General features: G+C 61.0%; 1 protein-coding gene across 1 annotated transcript; it reads left to right on the forward strand.

Annotated features, from left to right (window-relative positions):
* Positions 1 to 263: 263 nt before the first annotated feature.
* LOC104827894 (diacylglycerol kinase beta-like) lies at positions 264 to 19392 on the forward strand. Its single transcript, XM_010561217.1, has 25 exons — positions 264 to 330; positions 2465 to 2541; positions 3861 to 4026; positions 4282 to 4344; positions 4825 to 5064; positions 5779 to 5949; positions 6334 to 6383; positions 6978 to 7052; positions 7166 to 7285; positions 8337 to 8454; positions 8630 to 8718; positions 9174 to 9290; positions 9434 to 9532; positions 9662 to 9775; positions 9873 to 9946; positions 10076 to 10150; positions 10239 to 10324; positions 10538 to 10627; positions 11055 to 11215; positions 12775 to 12839; positions 13838 to 13928; positions 16749 to 16950; positions 18447 to 18567; positions 18657 to 18717; positions 19294 to 19392. Exons 1-25 carry the CDS (start codon positions 264 to 266, stop codon positions 19390 to 19392), a joined length of 2691 nt encoding a protein of 896 aa, XP_010559519.1.

Below are 19392 nucleotides of genomic sequence, written 5' to 3' on the forward strand. Positions count from 1 at the left end.
GCCAGCCTCTGCCTGCTGCAGGCAGGGCGCTGCTGACCCCCTCCTCTCTTTCTATCCCCCCTCTAGGGAGGAAGGTGCTGAGCTCTGAAGCTCTGGGGTTTTGCTGCCCGTGGGCTCAGCAGGATGATGCCAGCCGGCCGAGAGCCCCCCGCGCCCCTCGCGGTGCCAATGTGACCAAGCGGCCGGCTGGGAACCGCAACGCCAAGCCTGGCACGGTGAGCACAGCGGCTTGTGGCCCGCGCTTTGGGGCCTGCCACCCAAAGATGAGCGATGGCGGGTGGATCTCGCTCAGCCCCACCGAGTTTGCCCAGCTCCAGCAGTACACGGACTGTGAGTACCCCACACCCCCCCACGCATCCTCCCTGGGACAGGGAGAGGGGTTTTACAAGTCCTGTTGATCTGTGCTAGACTGGCATCCTAGATGTCTTTGGTGTCCTCCTGGAGAACTAGATGACTTCTTAGGTTTTGGATGGGGAGGCTGGGAATGTCCCTGACGTCCAGCACCGACTGGTGGGGCACGGCAGAGGAGTCCCCATGCCTGCGTGCCTGGGAGGATTTAGCTGAGCACAAGCCCCCCCTGCTTTGGGGGACGCACACATGAGCACGGCTCAGTGCCTCCGAAGGCGGCCGGCTCCCACGTTCGTTAGCAAAGCGAAATGCCAATGAGAAAAGCAGGCTGGCTTTTCCTAAACACACGGAGCTGCTCCATGGCTCGCCTCGGGTTGCCAACCCTCTGCAGTAATTTTACTTAGCGCTTTTGCAGAGCAACCCTCTCCTGCAGCTCCTGCCGAGGAGAGGAGGTTGGCAGTGATGCTGTGGGGTCCTGGGGCTGCGAGCAGCTGGGGAGGGAGCTTGGGCAAAGCCCAGGGGTCCGAAACCAGGTCCTTGAGGTCCTACCTGCCCGAGAGCCGGCATGTGGGCATGCTCGTTGCAGTGGGCAATGGAGAAGCAGTGCAGCCTGGTGAGGTGCTGAGAGCAGGGCAGGGTGGGCAGGAAAGCCCAGCCGGGACCGTGGGATGAAGGTAGAAGGGGTGTAAAATCTCCAGGGCACTGCTTTGTAGAGGCAGCGTGGCCCCAGGGTGAGCAGACTCCTGCGGCTGCGCGGGAGAGGACTGGGAGGCAAAGGGGACCCCAGGAACCCCCTGGGGCTGTTCTCGGGACTGTGCTTGGGGCTGCTGTGCGTCGCAGGGGCAAGGTGAACCAGGTCAAGGCTCGCAGCGTGGGGACGCACAGTGTCCCAATGCGAAGAGCCCAGTGAAGCTGCCCCCAGCACCCTGCCCGCCTGCCAGGCATCCTGGGCAAGGGCGGGCAGGGTTGCGGGCAGAGGTGTGTGTGCAGAATCGCTGTCTGCATCTTGTCCTGCCTCGCCGGAGAACAAGCTTTGCTTTCTTGAATCACAGACCATAAAACACCATCTGTAATGCTGAGCTCAGAACATGTATGGCATCTTCATTTCATTAATCAAAGTGTGGCGAGTGAGGCTGCAGCGTGGGCAGCTGCCCCCTCCCCGGGAGGGTGGCCTGGCACCAGGCCAGGGAGCAGGGCTCAGGGGTCTTCCCACAGGTCCTCCCCAGGCCTGGGGCCAGGACCTGCGTCCTCGAGCTCACACTGGCCCCTGGTTGTGCTCTGCGACACCCAGACCCGCCCCAGGCATCCCGGACAGTTGTGGTCCAGCACCAAGCTCCATCCCCAGCATCCCCAGCAGAGGGACGGAGGGAGCAGAAGCCAGCACAACCAGCCCACTTGGAGAAAGGATTTCACAGTAATTAACAGGGCTGGCGTGTCTGAGAGCCTTTTAAATGGACATGCCCAGAGATATGTGTCTGGGCTTAACATTCCCTCCCCTTGATATTTTCTTCTGTTTTTCCCTTGTTTCCCAATTTTGGAAGGACCTAGGTGCCTCCAGCTCTGAGGACACCCAGCCAGGGAAACTCACAGGCCATTTACTATTGGTGTGGAAGTTTGCACGGAGCAATACCGTTCCACTTCTCCCTCCTGGCACCTCCTAGAGATGTCAATGGGCAGCCCAGGGCAGGCTCCAGGGATGGCTCAGGCTGCCAAGGGGGTGCCAGCAGACACCAGCTCTCAGCGTGGGGGTGGCCACCCAAAACCTGTGCAGAGGGTCCGGGGCAGGGACGGCCAGGGCATCGCCCCCAGAGCAGCCGGGACCAGGGAATGGTCTGGGCTTTCCTTCCTCAGTGCCGCAGCTTCGCTCTGGGTCTGTGTTTATTTTCATATAGGTAGGAGGAAGAGGACCCATCCCTGCCGGCCAGCTTTACATGTATGTTCTGCTCTCCAAAGTCATGGGGGGGAAAGTAGGGCACGGGTGGCCCCTTCCCAGGCATGGAAGGAACCAGAAATTGTATATCCAGCAGATAAACTCGTCTCCACCATCCCACTGGTGGCCTAATGGTGAAGGGGGCTTGCTGGCGCCGTGCTCAGTGCGATGCCTTTGTCTCCCCAGACTCCACCAAGAAGCTCAAGGATGTCCTGCAGGAGTTCCACGGGGACGGCGTCCTCTCGAGGTACAACCCCGAAGAGGTATGGCCCTGTCCCTTCCAGCCTCCCCCATGCTGCTGGCAGCTCCCAGCTCCCTACCAGGCCCTGCAGCTAAAAGCAGCCGGGAGAAGGCAGGTCTGTCTGTCTGCCCCCCCACCTCTCCCCACGGCCATGCTCCTGGGACTGGGGAAGATGTTCTCACAGATTGGGAGCATCTTTCCCAGCCCCCGGCCATCCCGGGGACCAGGCTTTCCACGTAGCCATCCCACCCCATCCCACCGATGCTGGCAGGACCCTGCAGCCATGCTGCTGTCCCGTGGTGGCTGCCGGCTGCCTTGCTGAGAGCATTTTGGGGCATCTCCTTGCCAGGCAGAAGCTGGGAGGGACTTACTCTTTCTTCGCCCAAAAGCAAATAATTTTGCTGTTGCCAGTGTGGGGACAGGGGAAGGCTCTGTGCCTTCTTGTTCTCGCCTGGGGAAGGCTGGGGTTATTTTTTCCAAGTGGTGCTTTCAGAGAGACCTATTAGTGTGCCAGCAGGACAGAGCCTTTCACGGGGACCATAATCACTAGAAACGAGATGAAATGAGAAAAATCAGTGGGCTGAATGCGACAAGGAGGGGCAGCAAAACTACCCAGCTATTCAAGGGCACCACAGGACCCTCGCTCCAGCCGGGGCCACAAAAGCTGTCGGGAAGGCAATGTCCTGATGCGGTGGGGATGCCCAGTGGGGAAGGAGGAGGCAAGGAGACCTCGGGAGGATGAGAGTCCCCAGGGCCTGGGGGTGGGCTGGAGGGTCCCGCTGCTCCATGCCTTGCCCCGCCGGAGAGGGAGGTTTTCAGAGCACAGCTCGTTACACCCCTCTGCCTCCAAAAACCCCGTTCCAGAAGGTCTGTTCCAGAAGGTCTCTAGCTCCCACTCATTTGCCAAGAGCTGAGCACCTGGTTCTGTTGGAGCCTCCTGCCCCTCCAGCAAGCTGCCCACCACGCAAGGGGTCTTCAGACCTGTTGCTGCCCCGCCACCAGCAAATGCCCTCCCACCGCAGCTCTGCCCTTCCCTGCCACTCCCCCTGCTCTGACCCTGGCTGCTGCGGCTCCCATCTCTGCTCTGAATGCCGCTGGCCTGGCTTGGCCGTGCCTGCCCCCAACAGCCAGCCAGCACTGGGGACTTCTGGCCCTGCTACCTCTGGATCCCTTTAGGTCCCACTGCTGGGATTTGAGAAGCCAGTGGTTTTGGGGAGGGCTCTGCAACTGATGTGCCTGGTGAGGGGGGGCCCAGGGCATGGGATCCCCACCCTGCCAGCAGCTCTGCACCCCATGGTGTGCTCGGGGCACCTCCATCATCCTCCTCTGTCCCCTCCCCAGCCCATCGACTACGAGGGCTTTCGCCTCTTCATGAAGACCTACCTAGAGGCGGATGTGCCCGAGGAGCTTTGCCAACACCTCTTCACCTCCTTCAAGCGTAAGATATGCCAAGCCTCCCCCGAGACCCAGCGTCAGAGCCCCGGCGTCTCACAGCTCAACACCCTCGGTGAGCCAGCCCTGCCCCTGCCCCCCAGCTGGGCACATCATGGCGTGGCGGCATGTTGGGCTCACCCCCACGCCACCCCATGGGGACGAAGGTTGCAGGGTGGCACCCGCAGTGGGTGGCATCGGGTCCAGCACACAGCCTGACGTATGGGTTCCTAGGGACCCTGCGCTCCTTTGCAGAGGAGAGGGCTTTCCCCCGGGGGGAGACCCATGAGGCATCATTGCATTGATTCCTCCCTTTCCTCCATGTGTTCAGAGCCCAAGTCACTCAATGCCGGCATCTCCATCCAGACAGAGGTGGCCTATGCCCCTGCCGCAGGTACTGGTGTGGGCAGCCACTGAGCGCACGGGTGGCTGCACGCGGAGCAGGGGACATGTGCCAGGCACCCAGCTTCTGCCTCCCCTGGCCCCAGCCTGGGCGGATTTGCAGCACGTGGAGACATCTGCTGAAAGGTCTATAAACTGCAAAAGAACAGGGAGAACCCTCCCCGGGTGCTCTGCTGCCACGTCAGGGCTTGGGAACAGCTCTGGCTGGTGGTGTGGGGACCACATCCTCCCTGCCTGGTCCCAAGCACCGTGGCAGCTGGCACCCAGGGAGCCATGGGGCCAGGCAGGAGGTTGAGGGGCCGCCTGCAGTGCCCCTCGGAGAGCCCTGGGGCTGGGATGCCAGCCTGCTTTGGGGCTAGCAGAGGACCCTGGGTGAGCGACTGGCACCCATGTGAGGTTCCTGGAGGAAGGGGCTTGCTGGGCACAGGCACCCTGGTGTCACGCTGCCCACGAGCATCCGTCTGCTTTGCAGGGATCAATGGGAAAATGCTCCTAAGTGCCCTGGGACGACACACTCCCGAGCCCAAGAGCTGCCACAGCAACGCGGCTGAGCTGCAGCCGGCATCCCTCACCCCGGCATCGATCCCCAATGCCTCCCCGAGCTGGTCCAGGTCATCCTCCCAGAAGTCCACCACCGGCACCCCTTCTGCTCACAACTCCTCGGGCTCTTCGAAGATCTCCTCCGGGTCCCTGCTCAGTCCTCAGTCGCCAGGTGAGCTTGGCCAGGGGTCCATGAGGGACACAGGGAGTGACAAGCCCTCCCCGGTTTCCCAAGCTGCGGAGCCACACCTCACCCCGGCAGCACAGCCGGTCAGGTGCCCAGTGCGGTGGCGGTGACCTTCCAAACTCGGCGGGTTCCTGGCATCTTGACGCCTTTGCTTTGCAAACTTAAGCTGCCGATCCCGTCCCGCAGAGCCCCCGCCAGTCAATGTCTTAATTACCTGCCGGCGAGGGGGGATCGGAGCGGTGAGTCACGGCTGCCTCCAGCCCAGCTCCTGCCAGCCACCGATGAGGGGAGCGCTGGGAAGGGCCCCTCTGCCAGGAGCAGCCATCTGCCAAAGACCGCTGTCGGCATGGGCAGCCGCAAGCATGGGGGTGTCCCAGTAGCCCGTCGAGCTGCCCCGCCACCAGCCGAGCTTCTCTCTCCTTCTGGCTGGGTGCTCGTCCCTGGCAGAACACATCCCCGGGGGCTCCTGCCGCTCATCCCTCCCATGCCTGCAGTGCTGGCGGTGTAGGGGTCTACGCTCTGGGGACCGACGGACAGTTTCCAGCCCTGCTCCTGTCTGTGATGGCACGCAGCCCCACGCCGAATGGGTCCCTGCCCCAGAGTTTACGTGCTGCCAGCCCTGTGTCCCACCTGGGGACAGCTCCTGGCCCAAACGGCCAGCCTTGTGCATGGCCTTCATCCCCCTCTCCCTGCTCACAGGCACGAGGACTGTGGAGAAGAGGTTACCCTTCAGCCTGCGGAAGAGCCACAGCTCCCTGAAAGCCACCCCCCCACCACCCCCCACCCCCCTGGCCCAGGTGGTCCACCTGAAGGACATCGTCTGCTACCTGTCCCTGCTGGAGAGGGGACGGGCAGAGGACAAGCTGGAGTGTAAGTGGGACCCTGGGACCACAGGCTACTGGTCATGCCACGTGGAGGAGGGGGCATCGCCCTGGGGGGGGTTCGCCCAAGGAATAGCGTGGGGCTGGGCGCTCCTGCTTACTTTTTAATGCTGAAACGTTAAAAGCACTTGGGAAAGGCACTCAGCATCGCTCCTCTGCTCCCGCCTGCTGGGACCCGTGTCCAGGTGGGGACCACGGCTTCCCTCCAATACCCCACAGCCCATTATGGGCTCAGGCCACGTCTTGCCCAGGCTGAGCTGGCATGGTGTTGCTCGCATCCCACAGCCCCGGCAGCCCCAGCACCAAGCGCTGGCTGCCCGGGCTTCCCTGGGGCTGGGCTCTAACCGGCAGCTGGCTTCTTTTCTCCCTCCAGTTATGTTTCGCCTCTACGATACTGATGGAAATGGCCTCCTGGATAGCTCGGTAAGCTTCCCTCGGGAGAGAAAGCCGGGGCCACTCGTGGGGCTGGAGACATGCAGGGTGCTATCGGGGTGCCCACTCCCCCAGTGAAGTGCTCCGAGCTGAATAGGGATATGGGAAGGGAGGAGGAAGGCAGCAGCATTTGCTGCGGGGCTGGACCGTGGGGCTGGGGAACACACGCCAGCTCTGCAGCATCCAGCAGCAGCTAGAAAAAATCCACCCACCAGTAACTGGAGCTCTACATCAGGTCACAGTGTTTCAGAAAAGGAAAAATCGTGCACACCCTTCCCCCAGGATGTTTTCTCTTTGTCCTTTGGGACCCATTGCAAATAAAAATCTGTTTTATCAGAGCAGTTTGTCTGAGGGAAAACCCACTGCTGGTTTTCTGGCAGATTTTCAGAGGAGAAAGCAGCACCCAGCACCCACTGAGTAGTGGGGTGTTGCTGGCCCCCTGTGCGGGCAGGGGGCCTGAGGCAGCCTTGGGCGTATCAGGACATAGACCTGATATGTCCCCAGTTTGGGGGCTTGAGGCTGGACACGCCACTTGTGCCAGAAGCCATCCCTCAGCGCTGGGTGCCGTCGTCTTTCTGTGCTCAGGAGCTGGATCGTATCATCAACCAGATGGTGCACGTGGCTGAGTACCTGGAGTGGGATTCCACCGAGCTGAAGCCCGTGAGTGCCAGGGCTGGGGGCAGCCGGGGGGCCGGGAGGGGCTCTCGGCCATTGCCAGCAGCTGGGGTTCGCAGGTGGCATTGCTGTGTCACCACATCTCCTCCCTCCCCCAGATCTTGAAGGCAATGATGGAGGAGATTGACTACGACCATGACGGGACCGTGACGCTGGAGGAGTGGATCCGGGGTGGCATGACCACCATCCCTTTACTGGTCCTCCTGGGGATGGAGACGGTGAGTGCCCGTGCGGGGACCACCTTCGGCTGCATCCAGCCACCCTGCCCGCTCCCTGAGGAAAGCCCGGGGCTGGCAGCAGTGGAGAGAAGGGTGCTGATGGAGGGTGTGCAGGGACCACAGGAGGGCACCCTACCCCCGGCAATGGGCCGCGCACCTGTCCAGCACCTGCACAGCCCCACGCCAGCCCCTGGCTCCCCAGCCCCTGCAGACAACCCCACCCTGCCTCTGCTGACCGGCCTTCACCCCCCAAATCATCACAAGCTCAGTTTTGAGCTGTGGTCGTTGCCAGCTGCCATGCCTAAGCAGGCTGGGTTTGCTCCTTGGCTTCGTAGTGCACTCCGGTTTGATGAATATTTAATCAAAAAATAAGATGAGCACCTAAAATGCCAGCCACTCTCCTGGGGTGAGCTTCAAAGAGCAGAGGGAGGGTGGTTTGAGACCTCCTTATTTCCCCTATGTTGCTTTTTCATCCTTTTGGGCTTTGTTTCATTGGGGTGCATCCCTGGCCATTGGGTAATAATTTGCAGGGGAAGTCCAGGTTTTTGCTCCCCAGTGCCTATTCTGGTTTTTGCTTCCCATGGAGAGGCAGGGGGGCAGGCTTTCTGGCAGGAAGATTCAAGAAAATGGGGAATTTTAAGTGACTCCTGCAAAGCGCTTGTGCCTGGACCCAGCTGCTAGAGATTTGCTTTGGTCACCCCATGGTGGCAGTGGCCTGGTCCCAGATGTGGAGTCACTTTCCCATCAGCCACCAGCAGAGCATTCCCACGGCTGGGCTGTGCCGAGGGGCTGTGGGGAGCTGGAACTCCATGCCAGGAGTGCCAGGAGCTGGACATGCCCGGGGAGCAGGGGGACGTGGTGGCAGGAATGGTCGGGGGAACAGCAGGGAGAAGCAGAGCAGGGGGAGCCCATGGTCCAGATGGGAGCGAACTCCCACAGACATGCTGGGGGCTTTTACAGGCTGAAAAGCTGATAAAAGTGGTGGGCTGAGTGGGCTGGGACCCCCAGCAGGGGAGTGACCCCCCTCGCCCTCCACTCTTGTGCTGTGCAGAACGTGAAGGACGATGGGCAGCATGCCTGGAGGCTGAAGCACTTCAAGAAACCTGCCTACTGCAACTTCTGCCGCACCATGCTGCTGGGGGTCCGCAAGCAGGGCCTCTGCTGCTCCTGTGAGTCCTGGCCCCCCATGCCCCCAGGCTGGTGGCTCCCACCCCATCCCAGTGCCCCAGGGAGGGGGGACTTGTCCCTGTTGGTGCTCAGTCCTGTGGGTGCTGCAGGATGAGCAGGGAGGGGGCAGTGCCCATGCCGGTGAGTGATGCTCACCAATTTCTTCTCTCCTGCCAGTCTGCAAGTACACCGTCCATGAGAGGTGCGTGTCCAAAGATATTGCCTCCTGCATCAGCACCTACGTGAAATCCAAGAGAAACACGAGTGTGAGTAGGCAGCTGGTGTGTTTCTGAGCCCGTGGGTCTCCTATGGAGCCCTCCTGGAGGCAGCACCACCAGCAGCAGCTGGCCCTTGGTCTCCTGCCTTGGTCCCCCATGGCTTTTTCCCCTGGGATTTGCCCCTCTGGTCCTGGGCAGCAGCTCACAGGCATTCCCAGCATCCAGAGCCTGGCAGCACACGCCCTGTCCCCAGCCCCCAGGGACCTGCAGGATCCCCAGTCCTGAGGTTTGCCATGGCTCTGGGTGGAGGACGGGTGTCCTCGATGCACTGCATGGAGCAGCAGGGAGGGAAGGCGGCCATGTGAGGGGCTGGTTTGGATCAGACAGCACCCCTGGACAACAAGCCACCCTTCAACGTCATGGCAGCAGCCCTTAGCGGAGAGGAGACACCCACAGGTCGGTGGGTGCTGCGCCCGCAGTGCCCCCCGCTCCGTGCCTTGCAGGTGATGCAGCATACCTGGATTGAGGGCAATTCCCCCGTCAAGTGCGACAGATGCCACAAGAGCATCAAGTGCTACCAGGGCATCACTGGCCTGCACTGCGTCTGGTGCCAAGTCACTGTGAGTAGGTGGGCGTGGGGGGCCCAGGGTGTACCCTGGGGTGCACCCTGCAGCGCACGCTGCGTGGCCAGCCCTGGGGGAGGAGAGGCTCACAAATGGCCTGGCGTCCCCTGCCCGACATCCCTTCCTCCTGCTCCCTCCAGCTCCACAATAAATGTGCCTCCCACGTGAAGCCGGAGTGCGATGGGGGCCTGCTGCGGGACCACATCTTGCTGCCTTCCTACATCTGCCCCGTCGTCCTGGTAAGTTCCTATCCTTGCTGCTGGGTGGCAGGGACCTGGCAGGGCATCGCCACGGCTGACCTGCCTTCCCTGGCTGCCGGCGCTGCCTTCACGAGGCAGCGTGCACGTCCATGCCTCTGTTCCCCAAAGGACAGGCAGTCCCACTGCCGGAGATCGGAGAGCGACTCCCCTGCCAGCACTAGCCCTGAGGACAACCAGGCCTTCAAGTTCAACTCCACCACGGTGGATGGGCAAGGACTGCAGGTAGGTTCCCACGCCGGGCTGCCGGTGAGCTCTGCCACCGGTACGCGCCAAGCCCCGCAGCGGCCGGGTGTTCGCAGCCGCGCTTTCTGCCCTCCAGATCAGCCCCCGGCCCGGGACGCACCCTCTCCTGGTGCTTGTGAACCCCAAGAGTGGAGGAAGACAAGGGGAGCGGTAGGTGGGGTCCTGCCCGGGGAGACCATCCCCCTGGGGTCGGGGGCTGCCAGTCCCTCGGGCTGCCCCGGCACCTCTCCCAGAGGGGGACTCGCCCCTGCGGCGTCCCTCACGCTTCTCTTGCCTTAGGGTCCTCCGGAAATTTCACTACCTGCTCAACCCACGCCAAGTGTACAACCTAGACCGCGGCGGGCCCGCGCCGGGGTACGGAGATGCTGCGGCTGATCCTCTGCCCCCTCCCGCCGGCCCCTTCTCCCCCACATCACCCCTTGTCTCTCCTGGTTTTCTCCAGGCTGAGCTTCTTTCGGGACACTCCGGATTTCCGCGTCCTGGCCTGCGGAGGGGACGGCACAGTGGGCTGGATCCTAGACTGCATAGGTGAGCGAGGAGCAGGCATGCTCCCGCAGAGCATCGTCCACCTGCATCCTCGGCGATCTGCCGTGGGTTCCCGATATTTCCTACCCCCAGCGAGAGCGGGGTGGGGGTCCTGCCAACAGCATCGCCTCTGGGCTGCCGTCCGAGGAGGGACATGGAGAGGAGCAAGGAATGAGTCCTTTCAGCCCCAAACCTCTCTTTCCCCTTGAATTGCAGACAAGGCGAACTTGGTGAAGCACCCACCGGTGGCTGTCCTGCCCCTGGGAACAGGCAATGACCTGGCCCGGTGCCTGCGCTGGGGAGGAGGTGAGGCCAGGCGAGCATTGCCCGGAGGGTGGCCGGCCCATGGGAACCATCCGGTGCAGCTGGGTGGGTGCTGTCCTGGGGGACAGAGGGCTCCTGGGCTCTTGGGATGAGGCTCGGGGCTGCATCTCAGCCCTGGTGACTCCTGATGGTGCCTCTAACCCCTTCCAAAAAAAGCAGCTGCTGCTTTCTAAACCCCCACCAGCCAGGTCCTCCCCAACAACCTTTTTCATCTGGGAGAGCTGTGCCATTAGCTGAAATCTCTGCCACCACTGCAAGGATGAGCTGAACATCTCGCTGGTGCCGTAGCAGCAGCCCCAGCCTGCCCTGGATGCTCGGCACCCAACTACCTCTGGCCCCACATGATATGACTGTGCTCCCCTTCACCCTCCTTCGTCCTTCCCTAATGCCCATCTTCTCTCCCTTACAGGCTATGAAGGAGGCAATCTGATGAAGGTCCTGAAAGACATCGAGCACAGCACGGAGGTGATGCTGGACCGCTGGCAGATAGATGTCATTCCCACTGACAGAGAGGCCAATGGAGACCCTGTCCCGTCCACCATCATCAACAACTACTTCTCCATCGGGGTGGTGAGTACTGCAGGGCAGGGATGGGTCCTAAGAGCAGCCCAGAGCACAGCACACATGTATTCTAGCTGGAGACAACAGCACAGCACAGAACTAGTAATCGGTGCCCAGACCAGCGCTGTGCCGTGCCCTCCGGAGCTGCCTGGCCATAGCAAAGTGGGCAGAGAAGAGCTCTGGAGGCCAGCGGATCAGGGGGGCTGTCCCCTGGGTCCCCAGCACAGCGTAGCCTCAAACCCACCTGGATCAGGGGATTCCCAGGGCCATTTCCAACTCAGCCGGTGGGAAATGCCTCGGCTGCCGTGAAGTCGTTGGAGCGATCCAGCCTGGTGGGTGCGCTCGAGGGGTGCCAGCCCCCCCCACTTCCCTCCTTGTCTCCTCCTAGACTCATCCTTAGCCCTCTTCCAAGCCAGCCCTGAGTTAATGCCCGAGAGCAGGGGCTGGTTCCTGGTGACATTCCTCAGAGACTATAAAAGCCTTTCTAAGTGTTTGGTGAAATTCTACATTTCAGCTTGAGTCTCCCAAGCTGGGGACTCTCCCTCCCTGCTCTTCCTTGCTCATGTTCCCACCCTCCCTCCATCTCCCGGCATTGTTTTTCTGGTATTACTGTCATTTGTAATGGCAGCACTTAAATGCATAAACAGGCATGGAATCTCTCTCTTCCCAGCCGGGAATATTGCAAGACCAAGTGTGTGGGGAGCTTAAATAGGGTTCAGAGAAGTTTGGGGTCCCAGGGATGGGTTGAGATCTGCTGGACACCCCACCTGAAGCTTTTGCCGAGACAGCATCCATCGTCAAAGCCCTGCTTTGGTGCTCAGACCTGTGTTTCCCCATGTTTTCCTAACCCAGGGAGGGTTAGGGAGCCTGGGGAGTACGGCAGGCCCGTGCCATAGGGCTTTCCCCAGCACCGGGGGTCAGTCCTGGGAGTGGCAGGGCTTTGGATGAACAGCAAAGCGGAAAGCACTTCTCTTCCCAGGGGCTTGCAACATCTTTGTCCTGGGCCATGGGTACCTGAGCAGTACCACCACGGCGCGGGTCACCCACCCGGCAACGCTGCGGGATGCTTCTAGTTTCGCATCAGCTCCTGCTAATGCCAGGGCATGTCACTGCAGGTGGCATTTGGTGACAGCTTCCAAGTCAGGCTTAAACATCCCCCACCTCGCATAGGAGAGGTTGCAAGGAGTTTCAGGAGAGCTGCCACCCTGCCAGGGGAGCTGTCAGGGTGCCAGGTCCTGGGGTGTCCCCAAAGCCCCACTGCCCTGCTGGTAGCCCTTTCTCCCTCCCTCAGCATCACCTCCATGTGGAGCCCCTACGATGAGGGAAGGAGGCCAAGTGCACTAATTATGTCTCGCTTAACAAGCCCGTTCAATGCTTTGTGAGCAGCCTGGCTGAGGGTGCCTCCATTGCCTCGGCGTGGCCCCCACCCTGTGCCCCCGTGCCCCAGGGACCAGCTGTGAGGGCAAAGAGCTGAGCCCCCATATCATGGCACTTGTCCACAGGGTGCAGAGGGGGGGTTCTATTTCCCTGCTGCGCCGCCAACGTCTCTGCGCTCCCTCTCGCTGCAGGACGCCTCCATCGCCCACCGCTTCCACGTCATGCGAGAAAAGCACCCCGAGAAATTCAACAGCAGGTAAGAGCTGCCCATGGTCCCCCGCAAAAGCCTTGCACCATGCCAAGGGGACATACTGGAGCCTGCTCCCATCTCGCTGGGCTCCTCTCACCCCTCTCCCCATGGGACCGGCAACAGCCCCGAGGAGGTGGCCCGGTGTTTGCCAACCTTAGGGCACGGGCAGGGGATGCGCCAGGCACAGCCAGGGGACAGGGGCTAGGCACAGTGTGGGTCCAGGGTGCTCCTTTGGGCCCCGTGCAGCGTGGCAGGCTGCTCGAACTTGGCCGCGCACCCAATTACGTTCATTCATGCTTTATAATTAGCACCAAATTCCAGGACCGGCAGGAGCAGGCCAGGCGGCGAGGGCAGGGCAGGCAGCAGGTCACAGCTCGCTCCTGCTGTGCTCGGGGTGCAGGGAAATGGCATGGCGGCAGCAGGAGCTGTGGCTTGCAACCCCCATCCCCATGTTCAGAAATGCCTGCTAGAAAAAAAACAAATGGACCAAAGTGTCAGGCTCCGCTCTGAAATTCAGCTCCCTTCAGCTTACAGCTCCCCCTCGAAGCCTGGCGCAGCAACTGATGCAGGGGATGAGCAGTGGTCGGGGGCTACCTGGCAGGGTGCTGGGAGGGTGCGAGGCAAGGTGCTGAGGTGGGGGACATCCCCTCCATGGGGTACCCTGTTCCCGGCAGCCCTGTCGAGAGACAGCAGTCCACGCCCAGCTCTGCTGAGAGCCGGTGGAGGAACCCCATCCCGTGCTGGGGGACCACCCAGCACCCGCATCCATGTGCTCCGCAGAAGGGTCAGAGCCAGGTCTGCCTGAGCCAACCCCTGTCCCACAACACAGCTCCCTGGGGCCGTGGTGCCAGCCGTCCCTCCCCATGATGGCTCGTGTCCCCATTAATGGCTCGTGTCCCCATCACGATGGCTCCAGAGAGGCTCTGGAAACCCATCCTGCTGCCGGCTGGGCTGGGGCGAGGTGCCGCTCCCGAGCGGGATGTTGATGCTGCTCTCTGCCCCAGGATGAAGAACAAGCTGTGGTACTTCGAATTCGGGACGTCGGAGACCTTTGCAGCCACCTGCAAGAAGCTCCACGACTACGTTGAGGTGGAGGTGGGTTTCCCAGCATGGTCCCTGGCTCCCACCACGGCACAAAGGCTTTTTGGGAGATGTCACCCATGGGTCCTTTGGGCAGAGTTTTTGGCTGTTCGGGGAGGGGATGCCGCGGCAGCTTTGACCCCTTACGGCAGTAGGAGGATGCGGTGACTGGCAGGACCCGCTCTTCCACCATGCGGCGCTTGCTGCAAAGCTGGCCAGCTGCAGGCAGAAGAATAGCCCTGTACTTCCCCCCGCGCCCCCCCCCCATCTTCCAGCTGTATTTCAGAGCGTGCCTGGAATATTCTCTCTGTAAACTCCGCGTCTGCTCCCAGCCCTCGTTGGATGACATGGAAACAGCCTTTAATTAGAGCGGGGAGGAGGGCCCATGGTTGCTAAGAGCGCTGTCATTTCTCTGCTCTCGCTGGGGGGGTTTGGGCCGTGCTTCGCTGTAAACTTCCGCCTCTTCTTATCTCTGGATAAACGACCCTTTTATAACTTAGGCTTGAGGGCAAAGGGGAAAAAAAACCATCACTTGCTGCAAAGGGTTGGCGCAGGTCTGACCAGGTGGTGGGCACAGGGTCGCTGGCAGTGGGCAGAGAGCGGGCAGAGCCCAGGGAGCCAGCGGCGCGGTGCGGCATGTGTGGCCATGGGCAGAGGGACTTTGAAGCCTGTTTCTAGGCGAGGAGTTTCAGCCCTTCCCAACGGCCGAAGGGGGTAGCTGTGCCCTCGGCAGCTGGTAGGTAGGGGCAGGAGCAGGGATACAGCTGTCTCACCCCCTTCACCGGCCACACACCAGCATCCCGGGGCAGATAAAGTCCAGGTCCGTAGGGTTTGATCCTGCCAGAGGTGGGCACGAGGTGCCCCACATGCTGCCCACGCGCTCCCCACCAAGCGCGCGTTGGCAGGAAAGCGTTAATCCCGCAGTATTTGAAGTTGAAAGCGGCAGCCTGTCCTCCCTCCGGCTCCCAGGCAACTGTCAGCCTTGCAGAGAAATGGCAGTTTTGTTTTGGAAATTGGCACTCATTCCCCTACAGCTCCTGGAAATGAATTTGCTTTTTTCCCCAGCTGCAAATTTCTACTTCCAGCATCGCTGCCAGCGCGCCGTCAGCTGCCCCTGCTCAAAGAGCCCATTGTAGCTCGCTGGCACACTAACAGGGGAGGGCTACACGAGGAGAAATCGCTCCCCGCGTGCCTGGGTGCATGGGCAGACGTGGGCAGACGTGGTCCTGCCCGCCCCACACGCCCCTCCGGGCAGGATCGGGCTCCCACAGCATCCCCAGAAATCCCACAGCCCGGGCAGCCCTGGGCAGCAGACTTGCTCCCATCCCACCGCGGCCAGGTCAATACCGGCCACCTCGCAGGCAGGCAGGAAAGATGCCTGCAGTTGGGGGTGATGCTCGGCTGAGCCGGGTGTGGGATGTGTTGTCCGTCCCACAAGGAATCAGAGCCCTCTCACTCGGTATCTGCCGCTCAGAGTGTTAGGGTCTTTCCTGTTCCTACAAATCTCGATATCATTAAGATGTATTGAGAACGAAAGGATTTACACCCTTTACAAGCCTTGGAGAGGCAGCTCTTCACTCCCAAACCAGAAGAGTCCTGCCTTTTGCTTTCAAGGCGAGGCTAAAAATAAGATCTCGGAGCATCAGGGGAGGCAGAGCAGATTTGAACATACAGAGACGTTTGCTCGTGTGCGCATCCAGCTCCACATACATGCAGCTGGCATGCTCAGCACTTACTGACAGCGTATTAAAAAGAAGCTGGAGACCTTCACTCTTTGCTAGAGGAAAACAACTGGAGTCAAAGCAGCAGCAGGGGCTCATCAGCCCATTCGCATTCCTCTCGGCAAAGCAAGAGAGAGCAGAAATGCTGTCACATCACCAAAATGCAAGGAAAAAAATGTGCTGGTATTTGCTGAAGCGTAGCGTGGCAGGTAGAGAGCGGATGTATAAAAGAAAATACAAATGCACTAGAGAAAATACAGTTGCATGGGAAAGCGGCTGCTGCATCCAGAGGTATCTAGAAAGAGGATCCAGCGTTGTCCAGGTAGCATGAGAGTGAGAAGACCTGAAGTTAAGAAATGCATTTCCATGGCTGCTGCTTCCAGTCATGTGGGAAAGCCTCAGGCAACAGATATTTTACCTTCTACAGGGAATTTTCAGCTGAGGCAGTCCTGCTGTATGACAGCAAAGCCCGGGATACCAGTTCTGTGCTGCCTTGCAGTTTTCTCTCCAAAACCTGACATTTTTTCTTCTTGGCACCTTTCTTATCATTTCCTTCCAGTCTCATTTCTAGTTTCCAAATTGCACTTGAAGAAAAAACTGGTTAGAGTTAGTTTTGGGGCAGCAAAACTTTCTGATTCTTTGGGGTCAATTTGAACAAGGGGAGGTTGGGGAAACATGTGCTAGAGATGCTTGGATGGAGGTCGCTCCAGGGCCGAGGTGGTATTGCATCCTATTTTGGGTTGCAGCACCAAGCCCAGCCGAATTTTTATGTGCCCTCATAGGAAATTCTCTTTTCGAAACTGCCATCTCAGACGTGTAGTAAAATTCATATTGAAATAGAGGGGAAAGCAGCACAAGGAAGGCGAGACGGTGGTTGTCAGCCCTAGGAAAGCAAAGGCAGGGGGTATTTGCTTGCACCTCCAGCCCCAGCCGCCCTGGGGCTGCCCATGCCACCCTGGAGCGGGTTTGCTCTGGGGACTGTCCAGCGGCACACCACGCTCGTGGACCCCTGCTCCTCTGGCGGGCAGGCGGGGAGAGGAGGCTGGGCTCCGCGGGCACTGGGCACCATCTCGCCGCCGACCCCACGGCCTGACGCTGCCCATGTGCCCGGCAGTGCGACGGGACCCTGCTAGACCTGAGCAACGCGTCCCTGGAGGGCATCGCCGTCCTCAACATCCCCAGCATGTACGGTGGCTCCAACCTCTGGGGCGAGACCAAGAAGCAGCGCAGTTACAACCGGCTGGGCAAGAAAGCGCCGGAGAAGCTGCACGCCACGGTGGTCACTGACACCAAGGAGCTCAAGTTCTGCGTGCAGGGTGAGCGGCGGGGCTCGGCAGCAATTGGGGTTTGCGGGGTGCGGGGGGTTAGCAACAGGGAGCTGGGCAGCCACCGGTTCTGTCTGCGGCTCAGTGCACATGGCGCTGGAGCAACGGCACTGAAGGCTTTGCTATCGGTTCCCTCTCTTTTGGGGTGCTGGGGTGACCCCAAGAATGATCTGGCCAAGCTGGTGAAGGAGGGTGGCTCTGCCTGCCTAGGTATGGCCCAGCACTGCGTTTCTCAGGGCTGGTTATGCCGTGCCATGGTGGCCAGAGAGGATGTGGCTCCTGCGCCCTGCCAGGCACCTCTTCCCCCACCCTCTGGGGATCCCGGCTCGGGGGGTGCCCGAGTGGGACCCGTCACCTGCGGGCATGAGGCTGGGCAGTCCCCCGCACCCCGTGGGGCTGGCAGGCAGCCACTGCAGGGCTGGGCACCCGCTGCTGCAGAGGAGGAGTCGGAAGCGGAGCTGCAGAGCTGGCACCAAGGGCTTTCGTAAGCATCTTCCCAAGCTCTGCCGCAGAGCTGCCAGCCTGGCTGGGGGGTTTTGGGAACAGCATGGTACCCATGCTGTGCCCCAGCCGGCACCTCACACCCGCTTGCTGTGGCCACCGGCGCTGTCCCCGTGGGCACGGGCAGGGCGCAGGCAGCCCAAAGTGTTGGCAGGGTTCCCCCCCAGAGAGCAGTGGTTTAGAAAGCAGCCAGCAAAATAGGTCAAGCACCCTTATTTTCCACCTGCCACCTTCCACAGCCTGGGGCTGGGGTGGGAAACAGCCCCCTCGCCGCATGGCTGCCAGGACGGCTGTGTCATTGGCCATCCCAGGCTGTCACTGGCTGTCCCTCACCAGGCGTGCCCATGGGTACAGGCAGCAGGGAGTGGGGGAGAGCAAAGGCCTGTTCCAAAGGGTAGTGAGAGGCAGTGGGGTCGGTCCCTTGGGCATGTCCCCATTTGCAGGTGGGCAGGAGGGGGGGGGGGTCCACCAAGGGTGAAAGAGGACCCTGAAGGAAGTGAGAGATGGAGCGAGTTGCCCCAGTGTTGGGCACCTTCAGTGATGGCCCAGAAGAGCAGGAGGAGCTGGGAAAAGGGGCGATGCCCTGGGATCCCTCCCAGGGAGGATTCCGTGGTGCATCCTGGCTCCTGGGGGGCTGCAGTGCCCCAGGGCACCCAGGCGATTGTGGGGGTGCAGGCCTGGGGTGGGTGTCTGCCGCAATTTCATACAACACTGCAAATAAGCGGTCAAAGGGCTGGTGGGGATCTGGGCTGCCACCCTGCAGCCATGGAGGTCCAGACACTATTTCAGACCAGGGGTATTTTGGACAGCAGCATTGTCCAACACTGCAAACACCCAGCTGGGCAGTCTCAGAGCACAGGGGACATCAGGACATGTCCCCACAGTGCCACCAGCCCCGGTGTGCTGGTCCTGATGTTTTGGATGATGGCAGAAGGCAGGGGATCCCTGGGGACAGGGGGACCGACTCGGATCCTTCTCTCTTGCAGACCTCAGCGACCACCTCTTGGAGGTGGTGGGGCTGGAGGGTGCGATGGAGATGGGGCAGATCTACACGGGGCTGAAGAGCGCTGGAAAGAGACTGGCCCAATGTTCGTCCGTCACCATCAGGTATTTGTCCCTGACCGGGCTGAGTGCCTGACTGATGGCAAAAGCCTGTGCCTGTGTCACCCTGCGTTCCCTCTCTTTGTGCCCCGCAGGACATCCAAGCTGCTGCCCATGCAGGTGGACGGGGAGCCCTGGATGCAGCCATCCTGCACCGTGAGTCCCGGAGGAGGGAGTGGCTCTGCCACCAGCAGCCAGGGCGAGCAGGGGCTGTCCGCATGGTGGGACGGGGCAGGCAGGGGCTGACAGCATGGCAGGCAGCCTTGGCTCCCCATGCAGCGTGGCAAAGCCTCTGGAGTTGGAAGGAGGCTCCCGCGCTTGCTGGTGGGTGGCCGCAGAGCCCAGCCACCTGTGACTTCTGTCTGCACCCATGCTGTGTGTGCCATGGGCAAGCCATCACAGGAGCCATGCGGACAGGGACACGGTCATCCCTTGCCGCGTGGGTGGGTGCAGTGGGGTTCCCCACCATACAGCAGGCAGCTTGCCCAGAGGAGAAATCCCTCTGCCCGTCCCAGCGCTGCCTGGATGTGATTCCGAAGCTGTTACTCCCATGCAGCAAAGCATTTTAACGACCCAGCTGGGGGCTGGCAGCAGCTCCTCACCCCGGTGCTGGGTGCTGAGCTGCTCCCGACTTGCTCGGGTCACTCCCTGGGGTCCCCAGGCTGGGGGATGCCCGGGAGGGCTCAGAGCCCAGGAGCCCATTACTGAACTGGGTTTTTCACTTCTTTTTAGGTCAAAATTACACATAAAAGCCAAGTGCCGATGCTGTTGGGCCCCCCACAGAAGAGCAGCTTCTTTTTCCTGAAGAGGAGAAACCGAACTCGAGATTAA

Source organism: Haliaeetus leucocephalus, unplaced genomic scaffold (genome assembly GCF_000737465.1).
Source record: "Haliaeetus leucocephalus isolate CR32 unplaced genomic scaffold, Haliaeetus_leucocephalus-4.0 Scaffold143, whole genome shotgun sequence".
Taxonomy (NCBI): domain Eukaryota; kingdom Metazoa; phylum Chordata; class Aves; order Accipitriformes; family Accipitridae; genus Haliaeetus; species Haliaeetus leucocephalus.